We start from the raw sequence: 22,026 nt of genomic DNA, 5'->3' as shown, positions 1-22,026 counted from the left end.
CAACTGAAACAGGAAGACAGGGCTATGTATCTAACAGCCCCGCCCCTTTTTTAAAATATCCAATAGCATTTTGTTTATATCATAGCTCGGCCAGAGCCACTGAGCTTGGTAAAGCTTTGTTTCCCTCTAATCTCTAACTGTTTCTCCTCTTGATCACCTCTATATTGGTTTAAAATACAGCATTCTGTGCAGAATTTAAATAGGTCCAATACATTTTGTGGTCTGCGCCGACTCGCGCATATGATCCACTCTGTGCTCTCGTGTCGCTGGACCAGAGTAGACTGTTCTCGCGTTGCGGCGGTTCACGTGACAAACGGACTTCATTCGTGTCAATGGAAAGCATATTTACACTGTCTGAATCGTTCCCTATCCTCTATATAGAGCACTATGTGCCATTCACCATGTAGAATCTAGTAAATGTGTGAACAAATGACCGATTTCAGCCGCAGCTTCAGCATCTGTTTATAGCATTTGATTGGACAGAAGATTTGATGAGAAGCTGAAGTGCGCGGTGATGTCATGAAAATCCGTGATCCATTTTAGCGGAAGTGAGAGACTGTAATTTTTGAATGCTTATATCTCCTAAATGCGAATTTTGTCATTGTTTTGGAACACACCAGCTTATTCATAACCTTAAGGCTAACATATTCATACTAAAAGCTAAAAAACTAAAAAATTTACTTCAGGGGGACTTTAAATGTTATTTAACATCTCAATCAGATTTCAGCATTTCCCCATTCTCTCTTATCTAATAATTTCTTTCTAAAATGTACAGAGTTTGTTAATAAAAGCTAAAATTAAAAAAAAACCTCCATGCGGACAGTATGTTGATAATGAAAACAAGATTTCACACACTCCAGAGCTTGTTCCACAGCCTGCTGCGATGCGATGTGAAAAGCAGTGAAAGCCAGACCATGCTTTATATGTCTTCTTACCAACAGAAAAGTTTTATTACATTTTAATGAGACTATTAATTACTTCCACTAAAGAAACCAGTAAACAGGCATTTATGATGATTGAATCAAATGGTAACATTTGAAGAAATGTTTTAAATAACTGACATCCCCTCTGTAAATAGTGTGCTTTACCCTGTTGGGTCTTCTGTTAATGAGATCACCCTCTTAATTGTGCTATTATCAGTCTTTTCGTAATTAGCAATGTCTAATGAGCCTTACATCGTCTGTTAAATGAAGTCGTTACATCAGCTTAGGATCCATACAGGGAACAGGAAGTGAACTCCACCAGAGAATCATATCATTACCTCTTATCTAAAGAGCTCTTTGAATTGTTCCTGCTGTGGTAATCGCTGTCAGAATACTAATAAAGTGAAAGTAATGTTTTATTTCTGTTTGAACTGTGCAGTGAACAGCACCGTGCCCTCACAGTCACGATACAGGATCATCATCCAGCGGGCGGCCAATGGGGGTCAAGAGTGTCCAGATACTTTATATGAGGAGAGAGAATGTGAGGCTCTTCTGCTTTGTCCCACTTACAGGTGAATAAACTGCAGTCGCACATGTGGTGTACCAATTTATCAGCTAGACCGATACAATGTCTGTGGTCATTTCCCTCTTGTGGAGTCCAAAAAAACTTTTGCAAATGCACACAACAGTTCAGAATCGCAGGCATGAAATATATAAATGTATTATATGCTGTTTTGTAAACTCACAATACTTTCCACAAAATACACAAGTCACGCATTGTAGCAATAATTTACTGCGTAAGTAAATGTCGAGCTAGTTTCTCCGCCTCATGAATAAATGTGATTGCGATTTAGCAGTTGTAATAACTTCTGAAATTGTTATTCTGCGAGGTTTATTCACAAATAGAAGTGGGTTGATTTGTTAATACAATCATAGCTATAACAGACAGCATTTTGTTTCTCTAAACTCACACATAAAAAAACATGTTGTACACAAACATTTCAGAAGGGATAATCTGTATCTCTGGAACACTGTGTGACTCTTTCATGCTTTTACAACATGCAAATAAACCTCAACTAAAGCTTCTGAATGCCATAAAAAGCACCTGTCATAGGATAAGACCTCAAGGTTTCTTGAATGGTAATAATGAGGCACCACTGACATAGACTGAGCTTCAACAGTTCAGGAAGATTTTTTTTTTTTTTTTTTTTTCTGAAAGAAATGAATACTTTTATTCTGCAAGGATGCATTAAATTAAGCAAAAGAGATTGAAGACTTGTATTGCTTTTTTTACTGTATTTTTGATCAAATAAATGCAGCTTAGGTGAGCAAAGAGACATTTTTAAAAAATGTACCGTCCACAAACTTTTGAACAGTAGTGTAACTGAGTTCTAACTGAGATTCTAAATTAAATGTGGATTTAATTAAAATGAGATTTATTTATTTATTTATAATAAAAATTAAATCATCACATGCAAGGAGTACTTATAGTGTTGTTGTCAAGTCATCTAAACAGAGATTAAGACCAGTGTGGGTTGAGACCAAGACAAAACCAAGACTTTGAGTGGTTGAGACCAAGACAAAACCAGACCAGACCAGCACTCCTTAAATTCATCTAAAAGATCCACATAAGCCCCCGTTTCCAGCACAAGAACTTTCCCCAGGAACTAGGGTCTTTGGGGTGGTACTCTGTGTGTTTTGACCGCAGAAACCAGGTTCTAAATAAAGTTCCGGGTAAAAATTCTCCCCTCAAAAAGTCCCTGCTCACGAGGTAGTACTTTTTTAAAGTTCAGGAACGTTCAGGGTTGGGACTTAGGCGCTGAACATGATGATTGGTGGAGTTCACGCAGCATTTTGATTGGTTGACTCCACGCATCATTTAATTTCAACCACCATTTTTAAAAGTCTGTTGAGGTGTGTGCAGTAAGAGTTGTTTGCTATTCGAATCAACATTGGAGTTTAAAAATACGACAGATGGACCGACGACGAGCTTCAGGCTTTATTAAGCTTATATGCGGAGGACGAAATCCAGCGGGAACCGGAAAGTCGTGCGCAGCCCTACGTCGCCGGACTAATCTTCACGGTACTTTAGACCACTATGGAAATGCAGAAAGCAACAGATCTGGGAGAAAAAATGTTCCTGGAACAAGTTCCGGGTAGTTTCGGTGGAAACGAGGTTAAATACTGCCTGAGAAATGCCTGCAGTCGTTCTCATATTTGTGAAAACGGCTCTCTTGCTCTTGTGATATTGCTTAATTATATCTTATGTAATAATGTAAAAACAAGCTCTCATACAAGTACTTTTTTGCAATCATATCTTGAATTATGTGGGCCTTTTGTATTTATTTTTTTTGAGTAACAGTAACAAACAGTAACAAAAGAAATCAAATTCGAAATACGTTTTTGATTGCATTTGAAGCAGGAAGTTTTACATCCAATCACATTTATAATAATACTAATTTTTATTTATATAGCACCTTTCCAACACCCAAGCTCACTTTACAAAGATAGGTTTAAAGAACAGAACACAAGAAACATCAAACAGGACTGAGTAATACAAACAAATAACATAACAAGGTAAAATTACAGAGCTAAAGAGTAATATTCAGAGAAATGTGTTTTTAAGAGGTTTTTGAAGGAAAGAAGGGAGGATGCTTGACGGATGTCTTGAGGAAGAGCATTCCACAATGTGGGAGCCACAAAACTAAAAGACCTGGTAACTATGGGTGATGAAGTATGGACTATAAAGTAAGACACATTAACTATTGACCACTCTGATCTCTACATGTCACCATTGGCATCTGCCATTGAAATCCCTTGTAATTAAAACTATTGACAAGAAAGTCATTCATTTAATGCGACACATCATTACCACTGGTTTATAGGATTTATTAATTTTTTTCTCATTTGCATGGCCAGACGAAACTCATTTTCCTGTAAAAGCCCCCTGAATACAAAGGCAATTAATTTCATGTATCATTAAAGAATGACAGCGTCAGACTGGTTAATTCTGATTTAAGTATTGTAACCAAAAGGCTTCTATTGATACGCATTGTGTTTATACTGGAAGGATGCTTACATGTGTACATATTTGTGTTGTTTCTTGTATTATATACTACCGGTTATTACCTTAATAATACCTAGTGCCTGTCTTGGACTATAAAAATTAATAAAAAAATTATGTCATGGTAATTACTCAGGGGACTTTTTCCCAACATCAAACCATCACTAAAAATCTTCATCTATTTTTCAGTTGGAAGACACACAGATGGCATCCATGTACTCTGGTCCCAGATTCTGTCCAGCAGGGAATGACGGGAGCGAGTGAATCGTGTGGTAAAGGATTAGAGATGAGAGGTAAGAGAAGTTTGTTTCATGTAAAAAAGTAAATTCTCATGGTGCGCTACAAAGCCACCTGTTGTTGCTCTGCCTTTGAGCTATATGCTTCGCTGTGCACATATATGAATGTATTCGTTGCTTTGAGCTCTGCTTTGTTCATTGGCACTGTACAAGTGGAAGTGAAAGCTGTCAAACATCACAGACAATGTAAGAGGAACAGTCTGCCTTTGGGGCACAGATGCTTTTAAAAAAAAAAATACATACCCAAACTTTTTGATTTGTTCTGTATATGTGTGATATTGGTAAGCAAATATAAACATATTCTTTATAGAAATATCAACTCATTCTGACATTTTTGTGCAAATGCCAAATTATTCCAGATATTGAGATATATATATTCCAGAGATTGGAGATATATATATACGCACACACACAGTATATATATTAGCTATCATATAGCTTTGTTTCAGTCTATTATGCAAAATGCACTTTTATAAGGTGTTTGAGCACAGATGTGTGTCCACAGTGTGGGTAAACAACCAGCCTATAATGGTAAAAATTCACCCACTCCTTAAATTATAATCCCCATAAATCATAAACAGTCTCTCCCAACAAGCGATTCCAGATTTCCCCCTACTCTTACGTAAGAGTTAAGCCCCGCCCATTACTGGTGACAATCATTTTATATATATATATATATATATATATATATATATATATATATATATATATATATATATATATATATATATATATATTAGCATAGATACCACACTGAGTAAGCAGTCCGCCATTTCTGTTTCCTTGTACATTATAACCAGGGCTTGACATTAACACCCGCCAACCCACCAAATGCGGGTAGATTTCAGCTGTGGTGGGTAAGACAGCAACTCCCACTAGCCACTTTGGCCGGTTGAATATAATTTCAGCCTACAGCCAAATGAAAAGTAGCCAAGCTCGTCGTATCACAAAATTACAATTCAGTCACAATTCTTTATCGATTAACTTGCGGTTAGTGAAGGCGGGATAGGCGGAATCGCGCTGAATGACACAACAGAAGCGCTTCAGTTCTCCTTGCGCCTGAATACACGCACACACAGATGTCAAAATGCATCGTGTGGAGTTTCTCACGTGAATACAGTCGGCTATGGCTTACGGCTAAGTGGATGTAAAGAGGTGGGTAAAAACTGGAAATGTGTCAGTATATGACATCCATGCATTCAGCAGCCCCCAAATAAATACCCCTCTGTCATTAATGTTAATCAAACATCAAAATATGTTAAATAAATGTATACATGTATGCTAAATAAACATATGTATCTAAAAAAAATATATATTTTTTAAATTACTATTTGTAATTTTCTTCTTTGTTCTTTTTATATAGCCTAACAAAAATAACTGTACATACCTGATATATACAATGTATAGTATTGATTTGGGTGGTCAATCTGCATTTGTAAGTTTGAAAGGGTTTTAAATCTTGTAAATCAAGTAAAATGACTCAAAATCAAGTAATTTAAGCATGCCAAAGTCAACTTCAATCATATAAAATGTAATTTCCCAACAGCAAAATTGTGGCCCATGAAAATGCTGAGTGGCTAGTAACTTTGGAAAACCACTAGCCACATTAGCTGGTGAGCAAAAAAGTTAATGTCAAGCCCTGGTTATAACGTTAAAATAATGTTAGAGGATTGATAAAATAACATTATAATAATGTTAGGGGAATGTTAGGGTAACATTCTACAAACCGTAAAAAAGAACATTCTGGGAACCAGAAATTGTTAGCCGGGCCCCAGCAAAAACAGAACGTTCCCCTAACATTAGTATTTATTTACGGGTTTTTTTTTTTTTGGCTTTTTTTTTTGAGAATCAAAACAAACATTCTGGGAACATTCTTTTTTAGTTTTCTTTTTGCAACCCAAAATAACATTCCCAGAATGTTGCAGGGTGGTTGTCTTTAAATAACCAAAAAATAACTTATATAGAACGATTATTATAACATTGTTTAAAAGCCTCCATACATCCATTTTCTGTATCGCTTATACCAGTGTTTCTCAACCTGGGTGTCGCTAAAGATTTACAAGAGGTTTCTAAGCTCACTGTAGTTTGAGGGTTTTGTGAGGAAGCAGTGTTTAGTAGTGTTTATAAGCGCAGCTCTGCTTTGTTTATGGGGTTTCCGGGGAAACAGCTCTATTTCTGCTGTTACAAAATCACCACCTATTGACAGAGGATGGATTTACATTTTCAGCCTGTCTGTGGTTTTTGTTTGTGAAACTCAGTCCACATTTTTATGCGCTGTTGTAAATTTAGAAGTTAAGTAAAGTTAATGGGAAATAAGCTAATGTGCAGTCTAAAACAATTCTAATTCAGATAATAAGGTATCTAGAAATATTAATTGAGCTGATAAATAATCGTTTTGACTCATCCTGTTTCTTAAAAACGGTTTAAAGGAATATTAGGTTTATCTTTTCTTTTTTTTTTTTTCTTTTTTTTTTTTGATGAACGCTTTATTTGAACATGTAATACAAGATAAACAGCATGTTTTTTCTCATACCCAAATAGGGGCAAATTTGACAAGCTATAATAAATGATCTGTGGGGTATTTTGAGATGAAACTTCACAGACACATTCTGGGGACACCAGAGACTTATATTACATCTTGTGAAAAGGGGCATAATATGTCCTCTTTAATTCATTAGTCGTTAATGAAAATAAGTACATTATTATAATGCTTCACATGTCATAAGTTCCACCATGTCCATTCACATAATGAGAAATATAATGAACTTTTGATTCTTATGAAAAAGTATTCCTATTTGAATTTACATGTTAAGCATTATATAATATTTGATAATGATGTATTGTAGTTATTATAGTGTTAATGTAAAAGAGTATGATAACTCAAAAATGGAAGCCTGTCATAATAATTTGGCTAATAAATAGATTTTTCAAATATCTTCAAACATATTTTCCATGGAAACCCAGAATTTGCTGAGATAAAATTAAAATAACTGATTGTATCCAGAAGTTATTACTTTTAGACACAAAGTAGTGTGACATTTTACTGACCTTCCCCGGTTTATCAGAATATCACATTGGTACAATGGAAGAAAGCTGACATTTTTGTGCCGAGTCAAAGGTCAGTATTATTCCAGATATTGAGTGCATTCATTAAAATTAATGAGGCCATTCATTAGAAATAATAAGTCTGTGTAAATGTTATCCTGCAATGGAAGATTCAAATAGGCACTAGTAAGTAGCCGCTATAGTACGAGTGCCCCCACAGCAAGGTTAGGAGACGGATTACGTGAAGATGGACTGCAGAGAGCACTTGCCTGTGTGCAAATTCAATTTCATGGTTTATTTAAACCAGCACTTGACATAGTGTTGACCTCCCCTTGGATCTCCCTGCATGAGGGCATGAATTAAAGTAAACAATAAATCTTGGCTAATTTACGAATGTTCACCGATTCGTTTCTGCTTTTTATTCCACAAGAACTAACAGCGCGTACTGCCACCACAACAGCAATAAGCTCTTGTTTTACCTTGGTCTAGTGATTAAAAATTACGCAGGTTGCGTATATATACACGGATGATTTATTGTTTTATTTTAGGCGAGCATCCCCGGCTGATGTAATTTGATTATATTCAACGTACTCAGGTGGAGTGGTGGCTTGAGACAGGCACGCAGACTCTCTCCGCCACACAGATGCAAATGAGCCAGCCGCAGAGTTCCTGCTGTGTTTGAGAACACTTGCTCTATCAGCATCCTCCAAAATAAATAACAGGGCTAGAAGGCAATGCAGTAAATTACACTAAATGAACCAGAAAGACAGACACCTCTGCAAAACTAACGCAAACCTCACGCATATTGTGCTTCCTCAGACAGATTTGCAGCGACAGAGCAAACTGAAGTCATTCATTTTCAGTGAGAGTTGGAGATGTGAGGTGATATAGTGACTGCGTGTGTTGGTGATCATGTGAGCTCCACTGTCTGCACTCTCATTGGTCTGTTCTCATTAGTATTCATGTTTTTGATTTGTTTTTTTCATTTACATGTACATATATCTGGGCATTACATTACTGAAATCTAGATTACTGGTGTAGTGACAGCATCTATAGCAGTGGTCGGCAATAGTTGGCCCGCCAGCGATAATATCTGGCCCGCAGCCAGATTATTTTGATAGCGGCTGGTTCTGAAATAGATCTGTCTGGAGATCGCAGTTCATGGTTGCATAGCAATGACAGACGCCACATGAGCGCAAGCACTTTGGAAAAGAGGATAAATAGGCATGGCCATGCTTTCCACGTGTTTTTAGACGCGACATGTGAACGGCCCCTAATATTATATTCTTTGCAAACAGCGACAACTTTGTTGCAGATAAGACACAAAGGCTTTGCATTCACAAAACTAGGTAGGATGAACGCATAGTTGTCTTTCCATTCTTCTTTGTATGCCCTATTTTCTCTCACCAGCTAGCTTAAATGTTAACATCACTCTACTCACATATATACTCACTCGAGGTCGCAACTTTCTAATTTGAATCGTAACGAGAGCAGGTTTTGACCGTGACGGTCGCTGCTGAGAATGAAGATGAAGATCAGATAAAAGGCTGAATTTGGATCTGTTCCTTGCAAACGTATAGATTCTAAAGATTTGGAGTACAGCGAACAAATAAAATTGATGTGATTTGTGAATTTATGTTGTGCTTATGGTTATCAGTCACCGCATAGGAGAAAATGCATTTTGTGTCTCACTGCAAACAAAACCAAATATTACAAAATGGTTAAACAATTACAGAAATGTTATTCTTTTTAAGGTTTTAAAGTGTAGTAACATTATGTAATCCTCCAAAACGAGTTTGCAGCACAAGTCACGACCAGAAATGTTAAGTAGATCAGTAAACTGCATTTAATAAATGTGACTAAAAACGTGTATTGATAAGACAACACAACAGAATCAAAACATTAATGCCACTATTTTAATATTAATATATAGGAATTCATACACATTCGCACTTGGATACGTAAATAATTTACATTTTATTGCTGTCAATACATAAGTATTTTGCGTTTTAGTGCTATAAATGCGGCAGTATTGTATGTTTTTGTGTGTATGAAAAAGTAAATGTACATGAACCACACTTACGTAAAAATACACACGTATTCTCATGAGATCACGTTGTGAAATCACACCAAATATTATCAGTTATAATATGAAATTAATCAAATGTGTTAAATAAAAGTGAGGCCATTGAACATGTTTCATATCATTTTTGTTTCAATATACCATTATATAAAGTCAAATGTATTAAGTTAAATACAGCATCAGAAATCCAGCCTGGTCTTATTGTTAATACGTAGGTATTAATACATAACTTTCAAAGACACAAAACGTACATTTTTGTATGTTTGGATAGGTGCTGAAACGTACAATATGGACTTATTGGCAGCATTTAAATGTAGCATTAATACATTTTTACAGCGAAAAATATTTACGAATCTTTCATGTCATAAAGATATATGTATAATTTCCCTTTTATCATTTTATAGATAAATATTTAAGATCCCTAAACCCCACCCCAAACATAAACCTATTTTATACAGAATTTTAAAAGAATAAAACATAATAGGTAGAAATGTGTAGGAAAATGACAATTTTAATAACAATGTAGCATTAAAACGATATTTTCCTACATTTTCCTAATCCTACACCTACGCCTAAACCTACCCATAACCATTTCTTTAAACTACCTACTTATAAATAAAAGAATAACAGACAAACATGCGTAATCGCAATAATTTATTTATTGCAAAAAAAATGTCAAAATTGCAGTCGCACTCCTCTCTGGGTGTAATAGTTTTTTATGGGGTACAGAGCAGAATTGAACTTATTAATCCATGAAAATATGAATCTGGGTTCTGTCTGTGAAAACGGAAGCTCATTTCAAATGTCAATCCGCTGAAACACGTCATGTCACACTCTGTGACAAAGCAGGTGAGAACCAATGAGCGTTCGATATCGCTCAATACATAAGTATTTCGCGTTTTAGTGCTATAAATGCGGCAGTATTGTATGTTTTTGTGTGTATGAAAAAGTAAGTAAATGTACATGTGGTAGAACCACACTTTACGTAAAAATACACACATAATCTCATGACATCACGTTGTGAAATCACACCAAATATTATCAGTTATAATATCAAATTAATCAAATGTGTTAAATAAAAGTCAGGCCATTGAACATGTTTCATTAATTTTTAATTAAATTAGTAAATACAATCCAGCCAACCTATTCATTAAATGAAGTCAATATTTAATGGACCTAAAATGATTTGTAAGCATAATACATAAGATGTACAATGCTTACGTTATTGATCAATAACGGAAGCATTGTACAAGATGTGTCAAGATGTCTTTACAGACAAATACCTATCACTTGTAAGATCATGTTGGTGGTTGCATTATATCATTGCTTGTTTGTATAAAGTTAAACTCTACTCACCTTTTTACCAGTGCCTACGGTCACTGTCATTTATATCACCTCAATTCACCAACTCATCAAAAGTGAATAACTGAATTCCAGTGTAGACAGGTTGTTAAGGAACGCTCACACTGACAGTGCTTAACTATTTGGAGGTCACAGAGTCACTGTACAGTTGATTGCTAGTAGCAGTCTTTGCACAATGAGCCCCTACTAGCAACCAACAGTACAATGAATGCTCCTGTCATAGTCCATGAAACTGTCTGCACATGGCAGAAATCCATATCAGATAGGTTGTGTTTTGCATTACAGCACATGAATGACTGGAGTATTTTTGCTTTTGCTCTGGTAAATTTTCACTGACAGAATTTTCTGTCACATTCTTTGTAAATAGTTTTAGGGTGAATTTTTGCTTTGTCGTTTCACTCTTGGTATGAAAAAGTTTCTTATATTTCCGAGAGTTTTTTTTTTTTTCCCAATTAGGGATCTTATTGTGCATATTTTGAGCAACTCGCTGCGGTCTTTGGTGTCCACTAAATCATGCTGGGTGTATTTAACAAGGCACATACAGTATATTGATTATACCACACATACTAATCTTCACCTCACACTTATGGATTAAAATGTCTCAGTTAATCAGTTCCCATTATTATGGGGTGATTGTGGGAGTGTCTTCCACAGTTCCTCTTGGTATTGCGCAGAGCTTCAAGAGTCATTTATTTGGGCTTAGATTCCCACATATCGAAAACTTCATTTTAGGAGCAGATCAAAGTGTTACTCTAATGAAATGAGTCGTCTTCTGGGTTTTTTTTGTGCACTCTGCCTGTGCCGTTAATGAGTACTGAGAAGCTTAGCTGGCAAGTCTGACGGAGTCTTTTTAAGGGCCAAAAAAGTTCTCTACCGTGTCCTTTAGAGTAGTCAGCAAACATTGTCACCTTTGTAAGTGGCTGCATTATTAAGTTGATCCCTGTCATGAGCCAAGATAAGAATAAAATGTTAACAATAGGGAGAGGAGATAAATTGAAAGAGAGTGGTATAGGGATGGAGGAGAGTTGTGAAATAATTGTGCTAAAAATGGGCAGCCTGGGCGCTCCAATCAGAATGTCACTACTGTCAACCTTTCTGTCTCTGGGGCACTGCAGGAACTGGGAATGAGTGTGAGAAAGAAAAGGAAGCTAGTAGAGACAGAGTAGGCAGGAGAAACTGATGTGTCTACCTGGGAGGCATATGAAATTCTAAAGAGTAAAAAAAAAAAATATCTCAACTTACATAACAGTAACACACAACTTAAACTGTTTTCTATTTTGTATGGATTTTAAAATATAATTTATTCATGTGATGGCAAAGCTGAATTTTCAGCACCGTTACTTTAGTCTTCAGTGTCACATGATCCTTTTGAAAGCATTCTAATATGCTGATTTAATGCTCAAGAAACATTAAATTCTTAATATTATTAATATTGAAAACATTTGTGCTGCTTAATATTTTTCTGGGAACTGATAAACGTAACTTTTGTTACATTATAAATGACTTTACTGTCACTTTTGAGCAATTTAATGCGCTAATTTCTTCCAGAAAGTTTTTTTTACTGACACCAAACGTTTTAACGATCTGTTTATGACTGACTGACTGACTCTACACTATCCCATTATATACAGTTATATACATAATCCATATATAAGTGTGTGTGTGTGTGTGTGTGTGTATATATATATATATATATATATATATCCAAAAGTTTGGAACCACTAAGATTTTTAATGTTTTTAAAAGAAGTTTCGTCTGCTCACCAAGGCTACATTTATTTAATTAAAAATATAGTAAAAAACAGTAATATTGTGAAATATTATTACAATTTAAAATAACTGTGTACTATTTAAATATATTTCACAAAGTAATTTATTCCTGTGATGCAAAGCTGAATTTTCAGCATCGTTACTCCAGTCTTCAGTGTCACATGATCCTTCAGAAATCATTCTAATATGCTGATTTGCTGCTCAAGAAACATTTATGATTATTTTCAATGTTGAAAACAGTTGTGTACTTTTTTTTTCAGGATTCCTTGATGAATAGAAAGTTAAAAAAAACAGCATTTATCTGAAATACAAAGCTTCTGTAGCATTATACACTACCGTTCAAAAGTTTGGGGTCAGTAAGAATTTTTATTTTTATTTTTTTGAAAAGAAATTAAAGAAATGAATACTTTTATTCAGCAAGGATGCATTAAATCAAGCAAAAGTGGCAGTAAAGACATTTATAATGTTACAAAAGATTAGATTTCAGATAAACACTGTTCTTTTGAACTTTCTATTCATCAAAGAATCCTGAAAAAAAATATTGTACACAAATATTTTGTACAATTGTACACATTAAATGTTTCTTGAGCAGCAGATCAGCATATTAGAATGATTTCTGAAGGATCATGTGACACTGAAGACTGGAGTAATGATGCTGAAAATTCAGCTTTGATCACAGGAATAAATTACTTTGTGAAATATATTTAAATAGTACACAGTTATTTTAAATTGTAATAATATTTCACAATATTACTGTTTTTTACTGTATTTTTAATTAAATAAATGTAGCCTTGGTGAGCAGACAAAACTTATTTTAAAAACATTAAAAATCTTAGTGGTTCCAAACTTTTGGACTGTACTGTATACATAAAACTGTTGATGAGTGTGAAAACAAATAAATTGGCTTTGTAATTATAATCTGAGTCTGTCATTTTCACACAAAAGCAAACTATGATGTATTATTAAAACACCATCCCACATCTATATACTATCTCCACCCACGTTACTCTGAAGTGGAGAGAGCAAATGCTTTGGTCAGAGTGCAACATTTGAAATTCAAATAGGAATCAGTAAGATGTGTTAAAGGCATATCTGTACATGTATGTCTATTCAAAGACATCAGAGGATCACTTTCTGAGATAACGGCATCACATTGCCCTAGAGTCAGATGTTATTTTGACACTTGAAGTGTCACTTAAACATGCATAGGGTCTTTGTTCTATATTCTAAATTCAGTTGTTCCCTCCCTTTGGCTTAGAGCCTGTCTGACAGATCTGCAAGGGCTGGAATTTTATTTCCTACAAATCTGAATCAATACAGTATTAATTATCAATGTGGCACACTCGGTGAGAAACGCCTACTAAACATTAAAAAACAAATAAACTCTGGTGTGGCTGCAGTTGAAAGAGCAAAAATGCATCTGTATGCACAATAAATTGCAAGTGTTAAATGCATCAGTGAAGAAAATCTTTGAAAAAGACAAGATAAAATGGTATTTACTGGAGATATCACTGATGTATATATTCAGTCCTCCTTTTATTTGCTTTTTTGTGCTTTTTCTGTTTCGGTTAAATCTTTTTCTTATGTAGTTATTAATCAAAAAGTATATCTGTGTTATTTGCATTGTGTTGCTTTTTGTTTACCCTTAAAAAAAGTACCATGGTGGCACAATAGTACAGGTATTAGACAGGAAAAGATGGTACTCCAAGTTACTTCAAAGAATGCCATGACATTGTATTGCCATAGAACCACACCCAAAATAACACGGGAACGCCATATTTTTTCTAAATGTATTTAGTTTTACACTGTTTAAAATGGGAACTAAATTAAATATATTGTGTAATATGTAAAATAAATCATTTTAAAATTATATTGTAATCTAATATATCAAATTAAATGATTATAATTTAAATTATTATAATATAATATAATATAATATAATATAAGTCATGGCTTAAGGGCATTGTTAGGCACGACGCGAAGCAAATATTACAAATATTAAAGCAAAAAAATATGTATCAATGCAACTTTCATGAAGTAAAATTCATTAAATCTGAATGCAGGTAATAAACTCACTAACTAGATCTCTTTCTCACAATACTCTTCTACATACAGTAAACATCAGCGAACAATATCAGTATATAATATAATATGATTTTATAGTATTGAAATGAACATGTATTTTCCTTATACACTGTAAAACAATTAAAGTTGAGAAAACTTAAAAGTTTAAGGCAACCAGCTTTAGGAGATTTTTTGAGTTTTCTCAACTTGTTGTTGTATAACAAGTTTAATTTACAATAAGTTGAGAACTCAGAAATCTCCTGAAGCTGGATGCCTTAAACCTAAATTTTCTCAACATTTGATTTTTTACAGTGTAATAATAATAATAATAATAATATAATAATAATATGTTTCCCAAGCTCAAGGACGCTTTACAAAAACAGTAACATAATCATAACATAACAGTCGATTCACAATCATAAACAGTCATTGCTGCATAATGTACATCCAAAAAATTATAGGTTTTCAAAATCACTATAATGCTACTACACTCAGCCTGGTTGCCTATAGCTCATCCAGCTATAGACTGATATACAGTTCTTCTGTCTTGGAAGTGGAAAGTTTTAATTAGAAGAGAGAAAAATTTCAAATGAGCCCAAGAGCATGAGAAATTTTAACAGTGCACAATTGTGAGTTCAGAAATTTAAATTGGGCAATTTAGTGACAATGTTTACAGTACCTTTACTATTTTCTTTTAATCATTGCAGGATGTAGCACTGTTATCCCTCAGTTTTCATGTTTAACATACAAAGACACTTGTATAATTGAGATTCTAGTACACTATATCAGTTCACTATGTTAAATGCTTTTGTGTTCATTAGTCTAAATGGATTCTATGTTTGATTATTTTGTAATAGATCTCCTCAATTATTCTTGTATAACATAAAACATGGTTCTGTGAAACAATGTCAGTATTTTCTAGATTGCCGGTGAAGAATAAATATAGAGGCAGCTTCTGAAAATGTCTTTATTACACCATTGTTCAAAAGTTTGGGGTCAGTAAGATTTTTCTTTTAAAGAAATTAATACATTTATTCAGCAAGGATGCATTAAATTGATAAAAAGTGACAGTAAATGTGTAATGTTACAAAAAATGTTTCAAATAAATGCTGTTATTTTAAACTTTCTATTCATCAAAGAATCCTGAACAAAATGTATCACAGTTTCCACAAAAATATTAAGCAGCACAACTGTTTTGAACATTGATAATTATAATAGTTTCCTCGCCACCAAATCAACATATTAGAATGATTTCTGAAGGATCATGTGACACTGAAGACTGGAGTAATGATGCTGAAAATTTAGCTTTGTCATCACAGGAATAAATTACATTTTAAAATGTATTCAAATTGAAAACAGCTACCTTAAATTATAATAATATTTAACAATGTTACTGTGCTTTATTTTTCATCAAATAAATGCAGCCTTGGTGCACATAAGACTTCCTTCCAGAAATGTTGGCAAGGCTACATTTAATAAAATGAACTATACATTAATTATATTGGATACTTTTTTACCATTAGTTTATTATATTGCTGCCACTGTTCTATAAAAGCAATAAACAATGAAAGAGCATATGTTGCAGTGTTTACCATGGTAAAATCCACTTTTATTTTTTCTATATTAAAGCTTGCCTGATGTCTTGATCGTTTGGAACAATCAATGTATTTTTATTTGTTGTTTAATAATTTTGTGGAACCAATAATAAGCTCTTCCATACAGTTTGAAAAGTTCCCTTCAAGTGTCATTGTTATAGCTATGTGTTAACTGTGCTCCCTTGAAAAGCCTCTGCTGAGTGGAAACAAGCCATGCTGTAGAGGACTGTGTCAAAACATGTCATCATGTAAGGCAGAGTGGCAAATTTAAGTCAGTGAGGGAAAAGTCCTCGGCACAATCTTTGCTGTCTGTAAGGAATACATCAGCTTGTGGGTGGAATGGATGCAGTGTGCTGAAAAGGTAACAGGCGGCTTCACATTTGCCAAGCATATCATTTACTGTCCCTCAGTGGCGGTGATGCAGAGGAGGACTATTTTCATGTGAGAGGATCTGAAATCAGCTCTGTAGAAGAAAGAGTTGTGGGGGAAAGTTAATGGCTTTTAGTCTCTGTACCATGTGCAATTCGGCTGCAAATACATTTCCATGAATTTGCTTCCACGTTAATGCCTGAAGAACTATATCACAAATTTTCTATCCATGAGCAAATGACTGTTGTATTAAAGCTGTGTTTGATTGTGTGCCCTCTCAGGAGTGAGCTGTGTGGATGAGTATGATGAGATGGCAGCCGTGTCAGAGTGTCTCCGGTGGGCCGGGCCGATGCCGTCACGCTTCAGGAGCTGCTGGGTGCCTTGCAGGGATGACTGCACCTTCAGTTCCTGGTCTAAATTCTCTGAATGCTCTGGATGTGGGAGCCGACATACCCGCAAACGCACCCTAACAGGTGAGATACATTCAGACAACTTCTCGGAGTGATTCACAAAGTTGTGAATATCCAGCATATATTATACCACCCCCAAATCTTATGCACTAATTACACTAATGAGAAAAGGCTATGAGGCTGGTAACCAAAGGGTTTCGAGTTTGTGCAATAACCATTCTTCCCTTTAGCAAGCTTGCTTAACTCCTTGCTGATCCAAGAGACTGTAACTTTAAGCAAATTGAGTTCTCTTTTGCGGCTAATTTTGTTTGAACAGTCAAATAAGATATGTAAAAATGTCCGTCTTGACGAAAATTAGGGATGCACCGATACCATTTTTTCATAATTGATCTGATTCTGATATATCAAATTATCGCCCGATACAGTTACCAATCTGATAATATCTATACCTCTGTGTGTGGAACTGATGATCAATCTTTTATGTGTTAAATGCAATCCACTAAATATACACTTCATTATAGAGAAAAACAACACATGAATAAAAATATATAATCAATTTACAAAAAATAAATAAATAAATATATATATGTGTGTATATATATATGTGTGTGTGTGTGTGTGTGTGTGTGTGTGTGTGTGTGTGTGTATATGTATAATATATATGTGTGTGTGTGTGTTTGTGTGTGTATATATATATATATATATATATATATATATATATATATATATATATATATATATATATATATATATTATAAACTTGGTGTTTGGATAATTCAGCAGCAAAAGTACTTCTACAAAAACACTTTGGTACACAATTTTAGAACTGATGTAATTTTATAAAATTTAAACATTTACATAAACAAAGAATAAAAGTGAACATAAGTGTAATGCTAAACAATTCATAAGATATATAAATTGACTATATATATAGTAAAAAATATATTTGTGCCTTTTAATGCATCTTTGCCTTTTGTGAAGCTTAACAGTAACAACCATGAGTATGCACGGTATCAGATTTGGATCTGTGCCATCTGACTAATACCCAGTCCGGCTAAAATTGCGGTATCAGAGCCGATACAGATACTGAATTTTGGTTCAGTGCATCCATAATGAAAATTAATGTAAACAGTGTTGATTATGTCCTAAGTAAACATAGACAGTTGGAAGGAAATGGATATGTATCAATATATTGGATCCGTGCATTAGGTCTTAAAGTGACAGCAGCCTAATATACTGTATCTGCTGCAAAAGTAACTTGATTTTGTTATCATGAAATGAAATTACTTGTATCATGAAATAAGATTTTGGTCATATCGCCCACCACTATTATAGAGAACTGAATCTGCCAATATTGAAAGTAAATAAACTTTTTACAAGTGTGATATACAAGAAATGCATTTATTTCTAAGCACATTTTATTTATTTATTTATTCATTTCTTTGTATAAATATTTATTTATTCATTCATATTTTTTATAGTAGAAGATTTGGTCTTCCATAATATAAATGTACATAAGTATATTCACCTACATACAGTACATGGAAGGAAATAAATTGGACAGAATAAGAGAAGCGAGCGATTTTTGCACTAGTTAGTCAAACGCCACACACACTTTCATTTGAGTTGACAGTTGACATGATCAAACAAAACGTTTCATTCAAACTGGTTGTATAGTGCTAAAATTTGATTCTAATTATTTTTCACTGAAGAAGAAACAAGTACTTTAATGATGTAGTTATATATATATGTGTGTGTGTGTGTGTGTGTGTGTGTGTGATATGCTCTGACATGTTTTATCAGGCAGTTTACCTCAAGAGTTAAAAGAACAAGGTTAATTATGTTTATTTCTTACAGTTAGCAGGATGTTTGTTTAGTGTTTAGAATGCAAAAGTCACAACACAGAACAAATACTGCAACAATGAATAAATCCTTATACCGTAGCAAGTCGAAAAGCTTGTTTATATCATATCCTGTCAAGTGTGGGTACAAATTAGTGGCATATTTGTGAAATCCTTCGAGAGCTAGTGCCAACATGTACAATGACTTCTAGAGTGTCACAATTGTAGTATCACTTGAGGAATATCACTTTAACAAAGGACGTAAGCTGACCGATAAGTCAGCTTTAGTATATTCTTTAGCTGAGCATAATCAGCTAGAGCTGTGAAAATGGTCTTGGAAAAAGAAATCATTTACAGTGAACTTTAAGTGTTCAGTGCTCCAGTCGGTAACAGTGAGGAAAATTCAAATTATTTATTTAATTAACTGTCTTTTTCTTCTTTCCTTATGAGTTACTGAATATACCGAACGTGTTTTGACAGGCACGTCTATCATCAGAGATCAGTGACCTGCTGTGAACTGCTTTACGGGCAGATTTAGAGCTGTCAGTTAGGGAATTACTGCAGTGCTTTTTGCTTTAGTTAGTTTGTTCCCATAAAACTCATGATTGGATCTCATTAAGATCCTGCACATCTCACGGTGTGACGTGTTCACGGTGTCAGATAAACCTTCAAAGGCTTTCTTCATACTTTTAGGAAATCCCACATCAAAGGCAATCACATGCTAAAATGTCAGATTTCAAACTAGAAATTCAAGAGCATCAGACACATATGAAGGCTGAAAACTGCAAGCTAAGGATGATTGTCCGTCTTGCTTAATTGAATGCACTATATCCAGCAGGTGGTGGTTTCTGGAGGTGTCATCAATAATGAATGGTTGCTGTGGAAAGTGTGTTTTATATACATATGCTCGCACTCTCTCACACACAGTGAAAGCAGAGAGCAGATTGTCAGCGAGGCTGCAGTGTACTGAGAGATTTCTCACTGTTAGAGCTGTTTTCGATCACTGACCACCTCTGAGCACCCTAAACAGATGGAGGCTGGCAAACACTCGTCAGGAAGCTTATGGACACGAGCTATGACTGTCCATTTCTCCCTCTCTTCCTGTATACTGTATGTAGAGGCCTGCTGTGAGAGATGGATAGAGTCTTTGTGAGGGAGTCAAATAATCATTCACTCAACAGATTTGTTTAAAATAGTCCACCAGTTTAATCCAGTGTGAAAAGATGGATCTCAAAATCATAGTCACTCTGAAAAGGTTCAAATTTGCAAAAGATGAAAAGAATGCGGAGGACCTGGAAGATTTTTCTGATGAACAGCGGACAGTTAAACTGTTTATGACAAACAAGGGACATCACAAAACGAAATATTATCCAGGTAATGACACACAGTATTGATAATCAAATTTAATGTAAACCTTTGAACGGGGTCACCTTTTACATTTTTTTTTTTAATTCAGCTATTATTCAAAAAGAAGAAATTATCAACATTTTGCAAGGTGTATGTAAACTTTTGACCACATCTGTATCACCTAAGTGATGAGTTACCTCAATCATCACCTGTCACATGTTTCCTCTGTTTGGGCTTTGTTTTTATTGGCACCATTTCTCCTCGACTTGTTTGTTGTCATAGCTACAGATTTGATTTCGGCATTCAGTTCCGGTGTGTGTGTTTAATCATCATTGTTTTCAGTTGTGTATAAAGGTACGTTTACATAACAACGATGCACTAAAAATAGAAACGTTTTTTCTTTGTACAGATGACAACATTATCAAAATTATCCCCGTTCACAAGGATTTGCGAAAATGACTAAAAACGCTGTATTGCGCATGCCAGACAAGAAGTTGAAAGATTACATGCCTGTGCATATGCATTCTGATGCAGAGCACTCGCACCAAATGCACATGCCTATCCACCTTATTTTTATAGTTTACTGCATTTTGATATTTTTCTCATTATTTCCCTATAGCTGTTAATAAATCAGACGTCTCGCATATTCACAGAAATACCTTAATTCTTCATTGACAAATGAAGTGGATAGACTAAACACGTAATACACATGTGCATGACGTTAACCGTTTTCACAGATTTGTGTTTTTGCAGTTTACATGGAGATGACATTGGTATCATTTTCAGATACTTTTCAGGCCACCAAAACGGCATTGTCGTGTAAATGAACGTCCAAAATGCATAAAAAATTCTCAGTTTTTAGTTGAAAACGGTGTTGTGTAAACAGCCCCTACGTTCATGTGTGTTCTCCTTGTGTTTTGTTGGTTCTCATCTATGATTGTTGTTGCTTCGCTCATTTGTATATTGGATTTAGCTGTGGATGTTTTTAAACTCTATTTTGAACTTGAACCTTCATCTTCGTGCACTTCATACTACACAACTCATGACAGAAGACCCAACCTAGAAGTGATTTCATGTAACAATGGTCACTTATAATCAATTTAATGTATCACATTTATTTGATGTGTATGTATAACAAACATTTCACAAGAAATACTATATCTGTTGTCAGCAATAAAATGTTAATTTCAGTTAATTAGTAAATTATTGGCTGACAATTGCCAAAGACCCATTACTCAAGTTTTAATGATGGCGTTTCTTCAGTATGTTCAGTTATGTTACTTAAATTGCATAGGCCTACACATGGTCCTGTTATTTACAGCCAAATAATAGATCACAAGACAAAAATGAGAAGACTTGAATGTTTAATGTTGTCGTGGTGTAACTTGACTGGAAAAGATTTGGTTACAAAAAGCTTTAAAGAGCAAACAGTGTGCAACTTTATTTATTTATTTATTTATTAATTTGTCATTTTTTAAATTGAATTTCAAAAATACATTATGTAACAATTCATTATGTTCTCAAGACATTTAACAAACAATGTTTATCCACATAAGGGTGCGATAACTACAAAAAATAAATAAAATGAAAATGAAAGGGCAGCACAAACATATTAAATTCATTGGCAGCACTGATGTCAACAAATAATGTCACGCGTGCACACGGAGGGCAGTCGAATTTCGGCACAACACCAGCTCACTTTGAGCACTGCTGACACTTTTTGAGCAAACTGTGATGTTGCATTCTTGCACATTTCAAATGTCTGGATCTCTGATGCTAATAAACAAGGGAAACCTTGTTTAACTATTCACCGTTTAACTATTTCTTGTATTTGTGACCCTGTACCACAAAACAAGTC

The 22,026-nt window shown here is 34.5% G+C and overlaps 1 protein-coding gene across 4 annotated transcripts in view; it reads left to right on the top strand.

The window, feature by feature from the left end:
- Nucleotides 1–22,026, top strand: part of thsd7ba (thrombospondin, type I, domain containing 7Ba) — a 320,311-nt gene that overhangs the window by 236,817 nt on the left and 61,468 nt on the right. For all 4 annotated transcript variants that reach the window (XM_048193226.1, XM_048193227.1, XM_048193228.1 and 1 more), the window contains exons 13-15: nucleotides 1,363–1,495; nucleotides 4,177–4,280; nucleotides 16,852–17,043. In XM_048193226.1, the coding sequence (XP_048049183.1) occupies nucleotides 1,363–1,495; nucleotides 4,177–4,280; nucleotides 16,852–17,043 (429 nt within the window). The remainder of the gene's footprint in view (nucleotides 1–1,362; nucleotides 1,496–4,176; nucleotides 4,281–16,851; nucleotides 17,044–22,026) is intronic.

Source organism: Megalobrama amblycephala, linkage group LG6 (assembly GCF_018812025.1).
Source record: "Megalobrama amblycephala isolate DHTTF-2021 linkage group LG6, ASM1881202v1, whole genome shotgun sequence".
Taxonomy (NCBI): domain Eukaryota; kingdom Metazoa; phylum Chordata; class Actinopteri; order Cypriniformes; family Xenocyprididae; genus Megalobrama; species Megalobrama amblycephala.
Note: the sequence above shows the minus strand (reverse complement) of the source record. Positions and strands in the feature narration are given on the sequence as shown.